Below are 18,044 nucleotides of genomic sequence, written 5' to 3' on the forward strand. Positions count from 1 at the left end.
AACTGCATAAACGTGTGCACCCCGTTTGTGTGACAGCAACAGCATTCTGTTGAAAGGGCTGAGTCTGCGGATGTGTCTGCGGCCTGCAGACAGTGGTGTCGGTGACAGAGTGGGGCCATCAGTGTAGCTGGGAGTGGCTGGGAAGATTGTGTTCACGGAGCAACAGCTTGTTAGATGCCTCAGAGGGAGAATGAAGGGGAAAAAAGCCCCCTTATCACCTACGTTTTCCTAGAGGAAAGAAGAAGCTGATATTTAGAAGTCAAATGTATGTATGCTTGTGCATGTTTCTATATAATCAATAAATTTAGAAATATTGGGAATTTCCTGGCAATCCAGTGCTTAGAACTCTGTGTTTTCACCGCCGAGGGCATGGGCAGGTTCAATCCCTAGTCAGAGATTGAACAAGCTGGACAGCACAGCCAAAAAAACCTTTTTAAGACAAAAACGGACTAAGCTCTATAGTTCACCCCTTGAAAATTTTCCTCTAAATTCCCAGGAGAAACAAGTGAAGGTGCTGCTAAAATTTATATAAAATACTCCTCAAAGCAAGAGCTATTAGTCTTGAAAAGGTCCCTTTTAATAGTTTTTAAAAATCAAATTTGGATAGGTACTTTTTTTTTTCTTTTACTGTTCCTAATACTAAAGTGCTTACAGCGAAAAACAGCAGTTCCCTTGCCTAGCCTTTTCCTGCTCTCCAAAGAAAACCACTTTCTTTTTTTTTAGATGTATATTTTCATTTTATCTCTGTATTTCAAAATTATCTCAGACTGTTATTTCTTGGTTTATCAATTTGAGACATTATCCAAAACTCTCTATTATGGAAGAGAAAGATTTAGATGTTTTTAAACCTCCCTACATATACTTCCCTCCCCCCATATAATATATTGATATATCCTTCTCTTAATTTTTAGTTAAATGAATGGTCTGTATTTATAATGACTTACTTTGACTATGAAATATCGTTCACTGCTGAGTCTAGCCATGTAAAACGATTATGTCTCTTCTTGTACATTTTGTTTTTCCTGTGGTCAACAATTTACTTTGCGTTTTCATTTGATTAGTTTATCTAGGTAGATCGGGTTAATTTATCCAAATGCTCCAACAGCCCTGACAGACATTTATCAAGAGGTCTATTCTTTCTATCCCTGGATCCCTCTCTCCCACAGACCTCTGCCAATGGGGCCTGATACCTGACTGTGCTTTTAGGGGGCCTCTCTCCAGCACCCACCCCCCCAGTCACAGTTCCATTTCCTATATTCCCTGTCTTTTTCTTGGCTTTGCTTCCTTGTTCTTCAGAAGCACATTCTACAGTAACTTCCTGAGAAAGCACATATAAGGAGGTCAACTTCTGAATCTTTTCAGGAGTGAAAAAGCTTTTATTCACCTGCTGCTGTTGCTAAGTTGCTTCAGCCGTATCCGACTCTGTGGGACCCCATAGCCGGCAGCCCACCAGGCTCCCCCGTCCCCAGGATTCTCCAGGCAAGAACACTGGAGTGGGTTGCCATTTCCTTCTCCAATGCATAAAAGTGAAAAGTGAATGTGAAGTCGCTCAGTCGTGTCCAACTCCTAGCGACCCCAAGGACTGCAGCCTACCAGGCTCCTCCATCCATGGGATTTTCCAGACAAGAGCACTGGAGTGGGTTGCCATTGCCTTCTCCAATGAAAAACTACTGAATATTCCAAAGGAAGGGAAGAAACTCAACACACTTTGCTCGTCAACTGCCCATCTGAGACTGGAAAGGAATAGTTTCACAGGGGAAAAAAGAGAGATACTAGTCAAGTTTACACAGTGAGAAATAAAGAGGGAACTCAATCCTACAACCAGTTCCAAACCCAGAATGTCATCTAACACTTACTGGGTCCCTAGGATGCCCTGCAATCGAAGGTGAGCGGACACGGATCTTATTGCCGCAGCTCACAGGCTCCACGGGGTCCAGAGGCGCCTGTGGCGGGAGCACGCGGGGAAGGTAGTGGCCAGGTCACCACGGACCACAAGCAGTGGCAAGAAACCCCTGGTAGGCACTGCACCGCGTAGGCGCGACGTCATCCCCTTGGCAGAGGGGAGGTGCGCAGATGGGACAGGGGCCAGGGTGGCTCCTGTGTCTGCTCTGGGTACCTCAACAACTCCAACAGCAGGGAAAACAGGGACCAGAGGTGTGAGCTGGGCAGCAGCTGAAGCAAGATGAGCATGGTTAAGGTTGGATTTATGTCACCTTAAGATGGCCAAGGAAACTCACATGGGAAGAGGGAGCAGCTAACGAGAGCAAGAGCCAGAGACAGTGCCTGAGACAGCGCCCCGCGCAGGCTGGGAAGATGAGCAGGAGGGACCACGCAAAAGGAGGGGGTCACACAAGAGGAAGGGCCCATGCGACACGGGGAAGCCACGAAAGAGTGAAAACCTCGTTTGAGGCGCAATGGGAACCACGAGCCTGTGAAAGGCAGGCGCCCAGGTGAGGAAGAGGGGAAGGGACAGAGTGTCCCAGCACCCAGTGTCTCTAAGAGGCTGGAGTCCCGTGGGTGCCCTGCCCACCTTGCCCAGAACACTCACGATGTGTGCTCGCTGCCTTGATGTCATTAGTCATAACGTCCAACCTCTCATCAACCATGTGGTCCCCTTGGGTGGGACTGAGATCACGTGGTGTCTAGGGAAAGTGGGACAACGCAGGGCCTGTTGAGACTGATGCGAGTGGGGAACGGGTGGGAGCCAGGGTGCTGCAGGCTGAGGAACGGACAGAGGTGGAGGCAGGGATCATAGATGCATCTTCCAAAATGCTGGCCATGAGCGATAGCGGAGGAACCACGGCCAGAGCTGTAGAGTTCCTCTGTCACTTGGCTGGATGGGCTTGGGCCGGTTGACCAGCTGATGGAAAACCCAGTTAAGAGGAGGAGGTAGAAGGCTACCTCTGTGTCATCTCAGGACAAAAGCCACTGAGCATGGTGGGGGGAAGAGGTCAGGAGCAGGGGGCTGGAGCAAAGCCTCTGTTCCATTCAGGTGTGATGCAGACTGAATACCTGTGTCCCTCAAAGAATACATTGACTCCCTAACCTCGGGTGTGGCTCTGTTAGCAGACAGTGCCCAGAAGGAGTTCATTAAGGTCAAACGAGGTCACAGGGTGGGGCCCAAATCTGATGGGATTAAGGTCCTTACAAGAGATGTCAGTGAACTTACTCTCTCAGAAGTCAGAGGAAAGGTGAGGAGCAGGCAGCCAACCATGATCTGGGATACCCAGCCTCCAGGCTTACGAGCGACGTTAAGGGAAGGGCAGGATGCCAGGAACAAGAGGGCACAACTTAGATTCATCTATGAGGGCAAGAGGCTGCTCAGGGGATGTTCATTCTCCGACTCTCGGGATATGGGAGGTAAACCCATCTATTGAAAATGAAAGGATGGGGTAAGGTCAGAAATCTCAGAAGACTCCAAGGGGAGCCTCGGGGAGCCAAGAGAGACGGAAGTTGATGTCGGGCATGCGGTGATTCTGGAGAAGACTGGAAAACTCGGGAATCCTGGCAGCATAACCAGCAGGAGATGACCCACCAGGGAGGTCCCTTCCCCAGACGCCCCTTGGACTCTCTCAGACATGGAATATTGAAGCTGAGTGGGCCCCAAGAGATCCCTGCTTTCTCATATCCTCATGAATACTTACATACTCTGTCATGTAAGCAAGTAGATAGAATCTGAGTGTTGTGGGTCTTACCTTGGGCTGCAGGCTGTTCCAGAGCCCGAGCAAAGGTCAGTGGTGACCTCAGCTTGCTAAGGGCAGGGATGCAGGGGCCAAACCAGGGGCCACTCCAGGGGCAGAGCTCTAATCCTGGTTGTGGAGTCTGGGCTTTCAACAAGGGGTGCCAGGAAGAGATCTGTGCCCTCCAGTGCCAAGGGAGGGGATCTGGGGGACAGGACAGGAGGGGAGCTCTGTAGCAACTCCTAAAGGGGGAGCCAAAGTCTAAAGGACTCCCCTAAACAGTGTGGGAAGCATCTCTCCTGTTTGTTTGAATTTGTGGCCCTAAGCTCATCTCTGGCCACCCTCAATAAAATGCTGTGTGTAATTCCGTATTTGGTTTGTCTTTTATAAAGTGATTAGATTAAACTGTAGTTATTGTCATTTTGTGGTTTGGGAGAGATTTCATGACAGCGCCTTGGGAGCCAGAAACCAGAGCGGCCTCTCTTTGGAAGCAGATGCACGTGCTGGTTAAGAACAGCTGGGTTTGGGTCCTCACACCATCATGTCCAGCTGGGTGACTTGACCAACGGTTTCACCTCTTTCTGACTCTCAGTTTCTTCACATGCACAGTGGGGATGATGACTGTTGGTGAGAGAAGTCACGTAATGCCAGGCACAGCTTAGCAGAGTATCTGGTGTGAAGTAGGCACTCAGTGAGGGAAGCCTTCACCACCATCATCATCATCATCATGGTCATCAGTCACATGAATTTTAGGAATAGCAAAAACTCAAAAAAGAAATCCACAATACTACCTCAGAATATTGTTCAGGGATACAAAGCTCCCAGTGACTTTTCTCTAAGAGGCATCAGTAGTCAGATCCTCTGGTGACCTTGCAGGCCTTCCTAAAATTCTGCTCACTCAGCTTGTCAACCTCTGGGTCCAGATGCAGTCCAGAAAGGGGTGGGGACCACCACATGCCAGAGCCCCTCCTTAGAGTTTTTGTGTTTCTGAGCCATCAACCGAGAAGAAATGAAGAGGGACACGGGGAAGTGGGAAGGGAGGGTGGAGAAGCCAAAGGAACCCATGCCCTACAGAGGTCTCATCCGGAGATGGGTTTTCACTGGTACACCTGCTTCTGTCTCCAGCTCAGATTCCCTGTCACCAACCCCACTACCCTGAATCCAACATCCAGTGATACCTATTACAAAACTTGTTCACACACTTCCCCTGAGACATAATAACTTTTAAGGCAGTAGATCTCAACCAGGGCAGTTTTGTTCCCAGAGGACAGTTGGCAATGTCTGGAGACACTTTCTGTTGGCACAACTTGGAGAGAAGATATAATGCACTGGGCACCCCCACCCCCTGCTCCCCTCTCTCTAACCACTGTCTCCACCCTCTTGCTCCCTCCCATGCCAGGGGAGGGCCTAGCTCTTGTCCCAGCATCCCTTGTGGAAAGCTCAGATTTAATACCCAGAATTACAGTGTCAAAGTTAAGAAACCCTGCTTGAAGGAAAAAGTAGCCCCTTGGACCCCACTTAACTCACTCAGGTTCTCAGGCGGGCAGTTGGCCAGATGCCCTGGATTTAAAAGCCCACCCCTGAGAGACTACAACTTTGCCTGGCACATTTATGTACCATTTTGTAAGCAATGATTGCTGGCAAGATGTCATTCTTCACTACCTGTTGTTATATGAAAGTGCCCCAGCTGAGGGCAGCCACTAAGGATAGCACCATCACTTCATTCATTCATTCAGCCCACACACACGTCATTGACTCTTTCTTCTGATATGACAGGTTCTAAGGATGAAGGATGAGTGCGACTAAGTCTCAAGGTTCAAGCTCTAAGTGAACATATTGGGGAAGACGGGAAGGACAGGTGCCCTGGGAAATAATGACAATACTGTTCCAGGTAAAAATCCTCATGAGAGACATGGGTGGGGACAGGAAGGGGAGGTGAGGCCAGAGCTTCTCATGGGGGTCTCAAAAACCTGCCCCAGCAGCCATCAGCACTTTTTGGTCCGCTTTCAAGGGACCCTCCCTACATCTCTCTGTATGGAAAGGTGGGGAGTTGGGGAGAGTAGTAATAAGCAATTTGGCCTTAGTGATCCCCCACCACCACCAATTAGGAATCTGCCTATGATTTCCCTCAAGAGGAAGCACAGAATAAATACAGAATTGTGTGAACGCCCTTCAGTTTCAAGATCAAATGTCTGACCACTCAAACAGAAAAAAAGCAGGGTTCCATAGTCTGGGAAATCCTCCAACCGAAGCAGGGCAATTCCATCCCTATTTGTTGAAGGAGTTCTCTGCCAAGAAGTGTGAACCTCAGATCTGGATAAGCCCATAAAATCACCAGAGAGCCAAGACTTACACACAGGAAACCACCTGGCAGGAACATAAAGTGGTCCGTGAGTAGATGAAGATGCGAGCAAAGACAAGCCACAACCCGGACAGAGCCCTGGGCAGTTGAGAATGGCGAGATCTGGGCTCCAGTCCCGGAGCTGCCACAAACTTACTGATAAGGAGCAGGTCCCTGCTCTCTGTGGGTACCAGTTTGCTCCCCTGTAAAAGGAGGAAAGTGGACCAGGGCATAATAAAGCATCCTTCCAAGGCACATGGAAGACCTGAACCAAGGGAAGGTTCTCATTTTCCCCTGGGTTTAGTCCTAAGATGACGCTGGAGGTTAAAATGTACTTTGAACCTTAGTCCTGAAGACCCAGCCACTTGGTGATTTCTTCTGACAACCGCAGTGTTACTGCAGATACTTAAAAAGGAGGCTGGCGGAGGGTGGGGTGGGGGTGGGGGGGCGAGGTCACTAAGAGGGCTGCCTCCTGGCTCTGGGCACCAAATAACAACACACTTGGAGGCTGAATTTGGCTTTGAACTGTACCCATGTCTCAGGTGGCATTTCCCCAAAGTGGCAGCTCAGACTTGCCAGCAGGTGCTATTGTCCTAGCACCTTCCAACTGCAGCGCTGAGGACAGGAGGCTCCAAGTTATTAACACCAGTGAGCTGCACAGGAGAGCCGCAAAGCCCACCCTGGATACACAGGAGCTGTGCCTCCTGGTGCCAACACTCCCACCAGCTCCGGAAGCAGGTCTTTCTTACAGCCAACCAGGACCACTGGAGGGCCACTGACAGGTTTGCAGGAAGGGTTTGCCCAGGACAGAGACTTCAGGCTCAGAATTGAGTTCCCAAGTGCTTTCCCTGGGGAGTTTCTTGGGACTGAGGCGGTGGGGTCCTGTTTGGAATGCTGGTGGAAAGGGGAAGCTCTGGAATCTGTGCGCCCCTTCCTCACCGCTCCTTCTCCCCACTGGGCGCAGCCGCCCTCTTTCACAAACCCCACAGGCAGAGGCCAGGACTCCCTGGAGTTTCTGAGAAAGCAACATAAGCCACTCACTCTGCTGCCTTCCTTTTCTCTGCCAGTTCCTCCCTGGACCTGTTTTGGGGAGACCAGCTGCTCCCAGAAGTCCTCAGACCCACCGACATTGCCGAGCCAAACCCACAAGACCAACGAGGAAGCGGCAGTTACAGCCAAAGCTTTCGGAGGTCTCCCCATCCGCAGCCGCTGTCCGTGCAAATGGCAAGGCTCTGGGGCAGACCGCCTGGGCTCCAGCTGTCTTTTCTCGGGGCAAGTTTTTTGGTCTTTCCAAGTCTCGCTTTCCTTGTCCGCAAAGTGAGGGTGAAAATAGCAACTTCGAAAGTCGATGATGAGGTTTCAAGGAAACACTGCAGGCAAAGTGCCCGCACACAAACGGCTTGACCGGGAGCGGCTCCCGAATTTCCGCCCAGGAGCGCCCGGGTGGGGTGAAGGGCAAGGCGGGTTATCTCAGCGCTGCCTGCGCCCGGGCACATACAGATTTTATTTCGGAGGAGAGGACCCTCCGGAGAGGAGCAGACAGAAATCATAGTGGTGGGGAAAGGACGGGGAGGAACGCCTCCCACTGCCCAGCAGAAGATCTGGGGGGCCCCCTCCACCCCTCACCCCCAGGGGGACCCGCGGAAGGGCGCGTACTCACCGCGTGCGCGGCGCAGGCGAGCAGCAGCAGCCCCGGCAGTGGCGGCAGGCTGGGGCGCATGGTGCCGCGTGCGCTCCCCTGGCGCCCCGACGGCCGCCTGCCCGCGCGCACCGCCGCTCGGGACTCAGCGCTCCCTGCCGCCTCTCGGACCCCGGCTGGCCGCCGCGCCCGGGGGAGCCATGGCCCCACCCGCGCGGGCCCGGGACTGCGCCTCCTCTGACCGCGTGCCCCGCACCACGCCGCCCCGCGGGTTGGCAAGGACGCGGCTCGGCGTGCGCTCCTCCACCCACCCCGGCGGGCTGGCCGGCTGGCGGGGGCCGGCGCGGAGGCCGGCTGCGGAGGAGGTGGAGGGAGGACGCGCGGCCTAGAGCGGCTCCCGCAGGCTAGGCTCGGCAGGCCCCACTGCCACACCCCGGCGGACTAAAACAGCCCTCCCCAAGGCCCGGGGCAGCGCCGCCACCGCTGCGCTGCGTGAGGATGGGCAGGAGGCCACCTTTTGGAACCTCAGCGTCCTCATCCGAACAGTACATCTGATAATGCCCACCTTCTGGGTGAAAAGTTTGTACCGGTGCCCTGTGACAGCCGGTGCTCGCTAAATCCCTACGGCGCTATTGGGGGGGGTGGGGGGGCAGCTGCTCCATTTCCGATTTTCACTTTTTTTCCCCTTTCTTATTAGATATTTACGCTCCTTCCAGAAAGTTGCACACACATGAGCTCCATCACACTGAGAAGCCTTTGATGATCAGGTGAGACCAAGGAGGACCATCGGTGCATCCCAGCGTTTGGGGCTGTGCTGGAGCTTTTGTGCTTTCTGGTTCCCCGGGAAGCTATTTCAGTATTAGGCAAGTGCGCCCAGCAGCTGCTCATCCTGAGTCTTAGGGCTCAGATCTCCTTGTTTAGTCGCTCAACAGCTTGCGACGCCATGGACAGTAGCCCACCTGGCTCCTCAGTTCATGGGATTCTCCAGGCAAGAATACTGGCGAGGGTTGCCATTTCCTTCTTCATCGGATTTCCTGAAGGTTGGCTTTTGGCTTCTCAGTACAGTACAAGGCACCCTCAGAGGGTTTTGTAGACCCAGTTTTTTCTTTTTCTGCTCTGGTCCCCTTTCCTTTTGTGTCTCCTTCTATCTGGATCTTTTTCTCAGGCACTTGAAGTTCATTAGCTCATTGATGTCTCCTCTCCCTCACCCTCTTCCCCACACATGGAAGTGAAGTGAGCTCTACCTAAATGCTGTCTTTGGCATAAGGACTGACATGAGTCCTTATGTACGCGCGCGCGCGCGCGCACACACACACACACACACACACACACACACACACACACACTCACCCTTTCTTTTCATAGCGTTCCCACCAGCAGAGAGCCTGTAACTGGATTGCCCCAGCCCAGGCTGTCTTGGAAGTCAAGGTTCTGACTGCCTTGATCAAGCATGGTCAGTGACAAGTGGTGGTTTCTCCCCTCTGGTCCACAAATATAAACCACATTCTCTGAGACCATTATCACCGACAAAAGTGATATTGGGTCCCACTGTCTTCCTCGTATTTCTCAATCGGTTCAAGATTCAGGCTGGAAAAATGTTATGAACTAGTTTCTCTGACATCCTAAATGTGCGTTAGAAAAAGTGCATGTGGTAAGGATATGCCATTTTTACTATATAGACTTTCGTGTTGCATGAATAGTTTCTGTAATGACTGGATGTATTGCCTTTTTGATGGAAAGACAAAAAAAGAAAATAATGCATCAAGGATTCTGTGTTCTATACCAGAGCCTTGTGATCACCAGTGAAAAAAGCAAAACGACATCTGTTCCGGGCAATTCAATCAATTTCTGGCCTGTGGGAAGCCATTGTTCCTTAAGTAGGAGGCTCTCTCAGAATATTGAGAAAAGGATCTGAAATGCTCTGTTGGGAAGCCATCGATGCTGTCTGTGGCTTTGTAGAACCTGCCTGAGAACACAATTTCAGAGGGTGGAAGGAAGCATGTGGGGAACTAACCATGTATTTAATACCCACCATGTGCTGGGGAGTTTTTAAATAATTGGGTGTATCATCATAGTTAATCCTCCAAGACTGTCTGAGAGACACTGACTTTCCTTGATGAACCAGATGGGAACTTGAGGCTTGGGGAAGGTAACCATTTGCCTCCACAATGCAGCCAACAAGGGCCGGGCCTGGATTGAACCCAGGACTGAGTCCAAAGCCCGGGCCCATGTCCTTTGCATGGCGCTAGAACGTCTCTCAATCCTGAAGATGACTTTCTTACTCTCGGTGTCTCCAAAGCTCTTTTCCATGCAGCATTTCATTTGATCCTTGAAACAGCTCCGTGGGGTCTGTAGGACCAGCGATCAGGGGCTGCAGGAGAGGAAGATTCCATTGCTCACATGGTTTCATTGACAGTTTAATGAGAAGATGCCATGCAGAGGTATGGGTGGGGCTCAGGGAACCAGCAGGGGACATGTGGGTGCCTGGGTCAGCAGCAGTAGGCCTGGTCAGACTCCTCTGCGCCTCTTCTGCTTTGACCTTGGCCCCATCTGTCTTTGGCCTGCCCCAGCAACACTCCTGACATGGGTTAGTGAGAATCTTCTCCCTTGATATCTCAAGTTCCTTGTCTCCCGCCTTTGATGTCTAATCCAGTCCTGCCTTCAGCAAGAAGGGTGTTAAGTCAGTTTAGCAGAAAATTCCCTGTCTTGATGTCTCCTCTTAGTCATCATCCATCCACGGCCACCCTCATCCTGCTCCATAGCTACGAATCCCCTTTATTTCTTGTTATATTCTGAGTTGAGCCCTGGTTCTCTCCTCTATTGTAACACCCCTATTGTAACAGTCTTGAATGAAGGTTTCTTTACCATTTTAATAAGTGTCAGGATAATTTTCCTTTAACAAGGAACAAAGAGAGAAAGCAGTGTCTCCTGAAGCAGGCAAGAGTTATCCTTGGGAGTGAAGCCACCCACAGGATCTTAACCAGAGGGGAATGCAGCCTCTGTCAAAACCGCGGTCTGGGACTTCCCTGGTGGTCCAGTGGTTAAGACTCTGTGTTTCCACTGCAGGGGGTGCAGGTTCCATCCCTGCTTTAGGAACCAAGATTCCACATGCTGCATAGCACAACCAAAAACAGACAAATGGAAAAACTGTCAGGTGTTGGGATAAATACCCTGACCTCTCTTCTGCCCTCTGAATCTCCTGGCTATGTCTTCCATTGTCTGAACCCAACCCAAAGCCAGAGACAAGACAGACAGATTGGGGAGAAACTGTCCATAGCATTTCTCTATGTCCATAGAGTTTACCCTCCCTCCCGGGTGGAGAAGGCAGAAAAGAGATTTGAGAGGGATGAGGCAAAAGGAGAATAACCCCACTAGGATATATCATTCTACCCATTTAACAGATGAAGAAACCTGAACAGATGAAGATGGGTGGGGCCTGAAATGCAGATCACACAGGATTGTTTGCACTGAAACTCTGGTCTCTTGATTCCCAGCCTGAGTTCTCCATCACGCTTATGTCCGTTACACCTGAAACTGGTGATGGAAAATCAGAGCAATGATTTACTATCACTTCACAGTCCTGGGGGCTGGCTGGGCTCGGCCGACAGTTCCCTGGTTTAGCGCATCTCACGTGGTGGCAGTCAGACAGAGTCACCCGGAGACGTGCTCGCTTGGATGACTGGGGCTGGGCTTGCTCCACGTGGCCCCAGCTCCAGGCAGCTTCAGGGTGCCTGGGCTTCTTAAACTGTGATCCCAAAGGTGTTTGTCCTAAGAGAGAGCAGGTGGAAGGTGTACCGTGATTTATGACCCAGCCTCAAGGGCATACAGTTCTGCTTTCTACTGCTTTTTGTTGTCCAGATAATCATAAAAGCCAGTCCCGGTTCTAGGGGAGGCAACAGAGACTCTGACTCTTGAGGGAGAGTGGGAAGGTCCTGGAGGAGCACGTGAGACCCCTAGTACTAGTACTAATACCAGTACTGTTAGCGGGGCTGTGGGGAAATACCTATGTCCACCCTCTGAATTCATTATAACTCCCAGGAGCAAGAGAGAGGGGTGTCTCTTTGACTTTGATGCTTTCCCAGGTCTTGAGCCTCATTCCTTTCTCCAAGTTACACTGGAGAGGTAGGTGTAGTGGGGCATAGGAAACTAAGTCATGACTACCCCGAACACTCTAAGTCATGTTCTCACAACAGTAACTTAAAAGTTACCCTGAAACTTTAATTCAAAAAGATAATGCACCCTAATGCTCACAGCAACACACAGTCACAATAGCTAAGATGTGAGAGCATCCTAAATGTCCATCAACAAAGGATTGGATAAAGAAGATATGGTATATGTACACAATGGAATATTACTCAACCATAAAAAGAATGAAATAATGCCATTTGCAGAAACATGGATGAACGTAGAGATGATCATGATAAGTGAAATAAGTCAAACAGAGAAAGACAAATATCATATGATATCACTATATGTGGAATCTAACAAAATGAAACAAATGAACTTATTTACAAAACAGAAACAAGACTCACAGACACAGAGATCAAATTTAAGATTACTAAAAGGGAGGAGGGGTGGTAGAGAGATAAATTAGGAGTTTGGGGTTAGCAAATACAAACTACTATATATATATATATATATATATATATATATATATATATATATATATATGTTTATATGTATGCAACTGAATCTCCTTGTATACACTTGCAACTGTTTAATAGCACAACATTGTAAATCAACAGTCAGTTCAGTTCAGTCGCTCAGTCATGTCTAACTCTTTGTGACCCCATAGACTGCAGCATGCCAGGCTTCCCTGTCCATCACCAACTCCCAGAGCTTGCTCAAGCTCATGTTGGTGATGCCATCCAACTATCTCATCCTCTGTCGTCCCCTTCTCTTCCTGCCTTCAATCTTTCCCAGCATCAGGGTCTTCCCTATGAGTCAGTTCTTTGCATCAAGTGGCCAAAGTATTGGAGCTTCAGCTTCAGCATCAGTCCTTCCAATGAATATTCAGGACTATACTTCAGTAAAAAATTTTAAGTTACCCTGAGGATGGGAGATCATGTATTTGGTTCCAGGGTAACTTGTTCTCTACTGCTGCATACAGATAGTCTTTATCACCCCAGGGAGGCAGAATGTATGGCTAAATACTGAATGTTAGCCAAAAGATGCCACTTTGGCATAAGTATTGTTTTGAGCCAAAGGCAATGAGAACCAGCAGGTACAGGACAAGCTCTTCACCTCCCCAGAGATGCCAAAATGTAAAGTACAAAAGCGCCCCATTGTATAGGAGGCTTTTAAGAAATGGAAATTTCCTTTACAAAAGGACTCATTTGTACAGGAGAGGAGAGGGAGAGAACCGCTCTTTGTACCTGTGAGAGTCTAATCTGCACAGCAGGACACAAGAGGAGCCCTTTTACCATCCAGCTCCCCCATCTCCTTCCCAGCTCGCCTCCCCCACCCAGAAACCCCCAAACCACTTCTTTGTTAGCCTAAGACAGTGTAGATACTTCAGTCATCTGCTGCCTCCTGGACTCTGGTTTCCTTGTGGAATTCTGTGCCTATCTGGGCAATTAAAACTTTTTCTCTTGTTAATCTGTCTTGTCAGATTGATTTCAGGCTTCAGTCATTGAATCTGGGAGGGGAGAAAGAATAAGATTTCTCTCCCCGCTCTCCCCCCCCCCACCCACCAAAATGAAATATAAAAATTTCCCTAGTGTTGAAAGAGAAAGAAAGCTTTTCTTCTCTCCCTTTTCCTCCAGCATTTCCCTTAGAAAACTTATAAATCCCCTCTGTCTCTGAGATGTATGTAAATCTTTATAAAAGCTAAATAAGCCTCTTGCCAGTTTTGCATCCCAGGACCATCTTTCTTGAAGATCTTGAAACCTTCTCTTTGAAACGTGATTGTCCAGGAGAATGGTGCCCTGTCTTCCTTATACTGTGGGAGTTCAGCCTACATGCTTGACTCCAAGTTGTAATTTTCCAGCTTGTCAAAAAGATTAGAGAAGTTTTGTTTTTCCTTTGGTAAAGACAATTAGCATGTGTGTGATGGATTGTGTCTGTCTGGCTGAAAGGGTAAGATTTCTACTTGTCTTTGCCTTCAGAAGCCAGTGATGTACATCAGAGTCTGGTTTCATGTGCACTCAGTAAAAACACTGATTTATTAGTTTCTTCATTTTGTGGAGAAGGGTTACCTGTTTGGCTGGAGACATTGTTAACTACTTCAACAAGAAATTAGAATATATATATATATATATATAAAATCTCCTGCATGTTTTCAATAGCAATAAACACTTGTTGGAGAAAGTAATTAAGCACATCCATTCAGTGCTTATTTATTGAGCATCTGCTCTGTTTCAGATGCTATGCCAGACCCATACAGGCCTGTGGAAATTGCTTGCATGAAGCCCTGTGATTGCACCCCTCCCAGGAGGCCCAGAAAGACAACTGAGGTGGTCAAGACTTCAGAAGTTCGCCCAAGCACACATTTAACAAACCTACTGGTTGACTGGAGTAAGCGACCATAGAATGTATGGTTGTTGTTAGTCACTTAGCTGTGTCCGTATGTGTGGTAGGTATGGTCTATTGGGATAAATTCTATGGGAGCCTGTACTAAGGGATCAGAGTAAGCCCTGAGGATTAATGTATTAGGCCGAGTCCTTCAGTCATAGTTTTTGTAGGTAAGTTATCAATACATTTGGATATTGATGATTTTACAAGGTTCAACCTGTGGTTGTATATGGTCAGCCAACATTACCTCTTCTTCTGAGACAAAGAGCTCCCTTATCCATCCCCACTCTCAGACCATGTGGTTTGGGTGGGACTTTCATCACCAACAGCTCAGGTGTGAGCACATGACCCAGACCCAGGCAAGGAGAGTCACCCCCACCAACGGACCACAGTGAGTGGTTGGCAGATGGGCACACAACTGAAGCGGGGCCCTAGGAGTGGCACCAAAAAAACCTACATGATGGTGGATGATGCTGAAGCTCATGGCATGATGGCAGGCTTTCAAATGTTGTGAAGAGATCCAAGGACAGAGAAACCATCCTGTTGTGCGTGCTTGTAGCCGTGACAGGAGCCTCGATGGATAGACAGATATGCAGATGGATAAATAGATACATAGATAGATAGGCAGGCAGATAAATATTATAGATAGATAGACAGGTAGCTGGAGAGAGAGATGAACAGATCGGCAGATAGCTACATAGATAATTTTCATTAATTTTTAAAATTTTATTGAAATATAGTTGACTTATATTGTGTTCATCTCTGCTATACAACAAAGTGACTCAGTTTCTTTTCCATATTCTTCTCCATTTTGGTTTGTCACAGGATATTGAGTGTAGTTCTCTTAGATGGATACTTTTTTAAAATGTTTCTTTAACCTTTGAATTCTTTTCTGCCACTTGTAACAAAAAGAGCCCTGCATGGACTTATGGAAGCTTCCCAGGGATGTGATGCCTGAGTTGCAAGGACTGCTTTGGGGGTGGGGTTGAGGGTGGGATGAGAGGGTGAGGAGTTGACTATGCCTGGGGGTCCAGGTTTAAGCCTTCCCTAATGACTACACCAATGAAACGAACTTGCTCTGCCCCTTCAGCTGCTCAATAAACCAAACAAAAAGGTCTGTTCTCTTCTGCGTGTGAGCGCTTCTGAGAGTCAAGCTAATGCATTATTGATGAGCCATAAATAATGGGGCCAGCATGATTTCCTATTCAGTGCTGAAGTACAAAGGTATAACACTGACTTTTTAATGAGGTTTTTATGACTCAGGTTCACTGTTTACTCTGGAAATGGGGGCTGGCTTTTTCAAGAAAGCTGTTTTTACTTTACTTTTGTTTTGCTCCTCCATTTGTCAGCATCCTTTTAAATATTTGTATGAAATATTAGCATTAAAACAGATCAAATAAAAGAGAGCAAATAAAACCACATCTGAAAGACAGTGTTGCTAGTGCTCTTCAAGCCTTATCTTCACTGGATGGAATAGAGAAAGGTCAGGTACACCCTGGCCTCCCAGAGGCTTCCCCACTTTTCTGCCTACTAAGGCAGTTTGGCTTGGCACACAGAAAAAAAATGTTGGCCACAGGCAAATTGGATTCAAATCCTGACTTAGTCATCAATTAGCTGGGTGACCTTGGGCAAGTTACTCGAGCACTTTAAGCCTCAATTTCCTCATTTTTATCATGGAAAAAATAATACCAATCTTTCAGCATTGCCATGAGGTTGAAAATAGTTCAGCACAATTAAATTGTCTAGATGTACCAACCAATTAAGATGTATGTGGCTGCAGATAATAGTCAAACCAGGTCAAAGGGGCTAAAAAGCAGCAATAAGGCTGGGTATTGGCTCCCATGACTGAGTTCAGAGACAGAGCCTGCTTCAGGGTGGACCAAATCTAGTTCGGGTTCTGTTTGCATGTGGTTCTCTTGGCTTTGCCCTCTTCTAATCTGGAGAACCTCAGGCTGATAGCTGTTATGCCCGGTGTCCGAATCCCTGAGCGGGAAGAGAGAAGGCTTCCAAGACAATGCAACTTGCAGGAAGGGAAGTTTATTACTGACTTAAGCCAGGACTCTCCGCCCGCAACCAACGCAGTGGTGCGAGTCAGAGAGCCCGGAGCCCAAGCTGTTACACAAATTTATAGGGTGAAAAGCGGATTGGTTACATGTTTGCAAAGCAATTTCATTGGTCAATACTTTCGAGCGTGCGGGACTTTCCTGGGGGTTTCCGCCCCGTTCCTAATTTCCTAATTGGCAACCAGCGGTCAGTCTTAAGTGAAAGCTAAATAGGAAGGCCTATTCCTAATCTAAGCTGCGTTACTTCTGCTCCCCTTACATTCCCCCCTGTCTGTTGTTCAAGTAGAGGAATCTTCCTCTTTTCCATCTTGGGCCACTGACACTATAAGTGGACCCAGGAGGGTGGAAATTAAGGTAGTCAGCCAGGGGGAGTGTTTGAAACCAAGATTCAAACCATCTCTGCTGGGCTTCCCATTCTCTCTTTGAGCTCGTAGGAAGGAAAGCCCTTGGCCTTGCAGAGATAGTGAAGCTTGGTTAAATTCCCCCCGTATCTGAGGTACTTGGCCCTGGGGATTGCACCACACTCAGGGCTACCAAATCTCTGTTTCCTACGTCCCATTCCCGGGGCCCATCACAAGAGGTTATGCAGCTTCAGCTCCTGCAATAATCAGCAGGAGAATTAGGAGACCTCCCGGCAGACGAGTTTCAGTTTCAAAGGCGCGCTTTTTCCTGTTCTTCCGGTGTGGCTTGCTGCATTGATTGCAGTGAACCCAGGGTCCAATCGCGTCGACCTTGACAGCAGTAGGAGTGGTAAGGAGAACAACATAAGGGCCTTTCCATCCAAACATGGTTATGTAGGACACACAGGAGGGGGTCTTCCATACAGAATCTCAAAAGGGCAGCTTATAAGGGGTGTTACGTGCCTGAAAGAGTGCAAAGGGAAGGAGGGTCACCCAGTCCCCGCCAGTCTCTATTGCCAACTTGGTCAAAGTTTCTTTTAGAGTCCAATTCATTCTCTCAACCTGTCCTGAGCTCTGGGGATTATATTCACAATGTAACTTCCATTTCGTCCCCAGAGCTTGGGCCAGCCCTTGTACAATCTGGCTCGCAAAGGCAGGTCCGTTATCAGAGCCCATAGTCACCGGCAGCCCGTACCTAGGCACCATCTCCTCTAAGATCTCCCTTCCACTCACCCCGAGAAGGTATCTACCAGAACCAACAGATAGCGATACCCGTACTTGCCTGGCCTTACCTCAGTGAAATCTATCTCCCAGTGTTGCCCTGGCTCTTCCCCTCGGTACCTCGTTCCCGTGTGCTGCTTCTTCTCTGCCCTCATTAGCTGGCACGCTTTGCAAGCCCGAATTATCTCTCGTACAGTTGCATTTTGTCAAGGGAACCTCAGGCAGGCTGTCTGGAGAAGTGTTAGGGTCTTTTTTTCTCCCAAGTGTGTAGTTGTGTGCAGGTGTTCACACAGGTGACCACCCAGGGTGGCAGGCAATATCAGGTTGTTGTTTTGGTCTCGGTACCATCCATCTTGGTTATCTTTCTGGAGGGTGGTATCCTTGTTGATCCAGGCGAGATCAGGGAGGGAATATTCGGGAACTGGTGGCAAGGTCCCCATACCAGGAGGTGGAAGTCCCACGGCTAATATGGGGGCAGCATAGTCCTGGGTAGCCGCTTCTCGAGCGGCCGCATCAGCGGCACGATTGCCCCGCGCCTTAGGGTCTTCTCCCTTCTGGTGACCGGGGACATGCACTATTGCTACTGCCAGGGGCAGTTGGACAGCTTCCAGGAGCCTGTGAATCTCTGGCAAATTTTTGACCTCCTTTCCCTCAGCTGTCCGAAATCCCCTTTCTTGGTATATAGGA

At 48.9% G+C, this 18,044-nt stretch overlaps 1 protein-coding gene across 1 annotated transcript in view; it reads right to left on the bottom strand.

The window, feature by feature from the left end:
* Nucleotides 1-7,814, bottom strand: part of SCTR (secretin receptor) — a 69,842-nt gene extending 62,028 nt beyond the window's left edge. Inside the window, exon 1 of the mRNA XM_061135781.1 lies at nucleotides 7,682-7,814. Coding sequence (XP_060991764.1) covers nucleotides 7,682-7,741 — 60 coding nt within the window. The 5' untranslated portion in view covers nucleotides 7,742-7,814. The remainder of the gene's footprint in view (nucleotides 1-7,681) is intronic.
* Nucleotides 7,815-18,044: the final 10,230 nt, after the last annotated feature.

Source organism: Dama dama, chromosome 33 (assembly GCF_033118175.1).
Source record: "Dama dama isolate Ldn47 chromosome 33, ASM3311817v1, whole genome shotgun sequence".
Classification (NCBI taxonomy): Eukaryota; Metazoa; Chordata; class Mammalia; order Artiodactyla; family Cervidae; genus Dama; species Dama dama.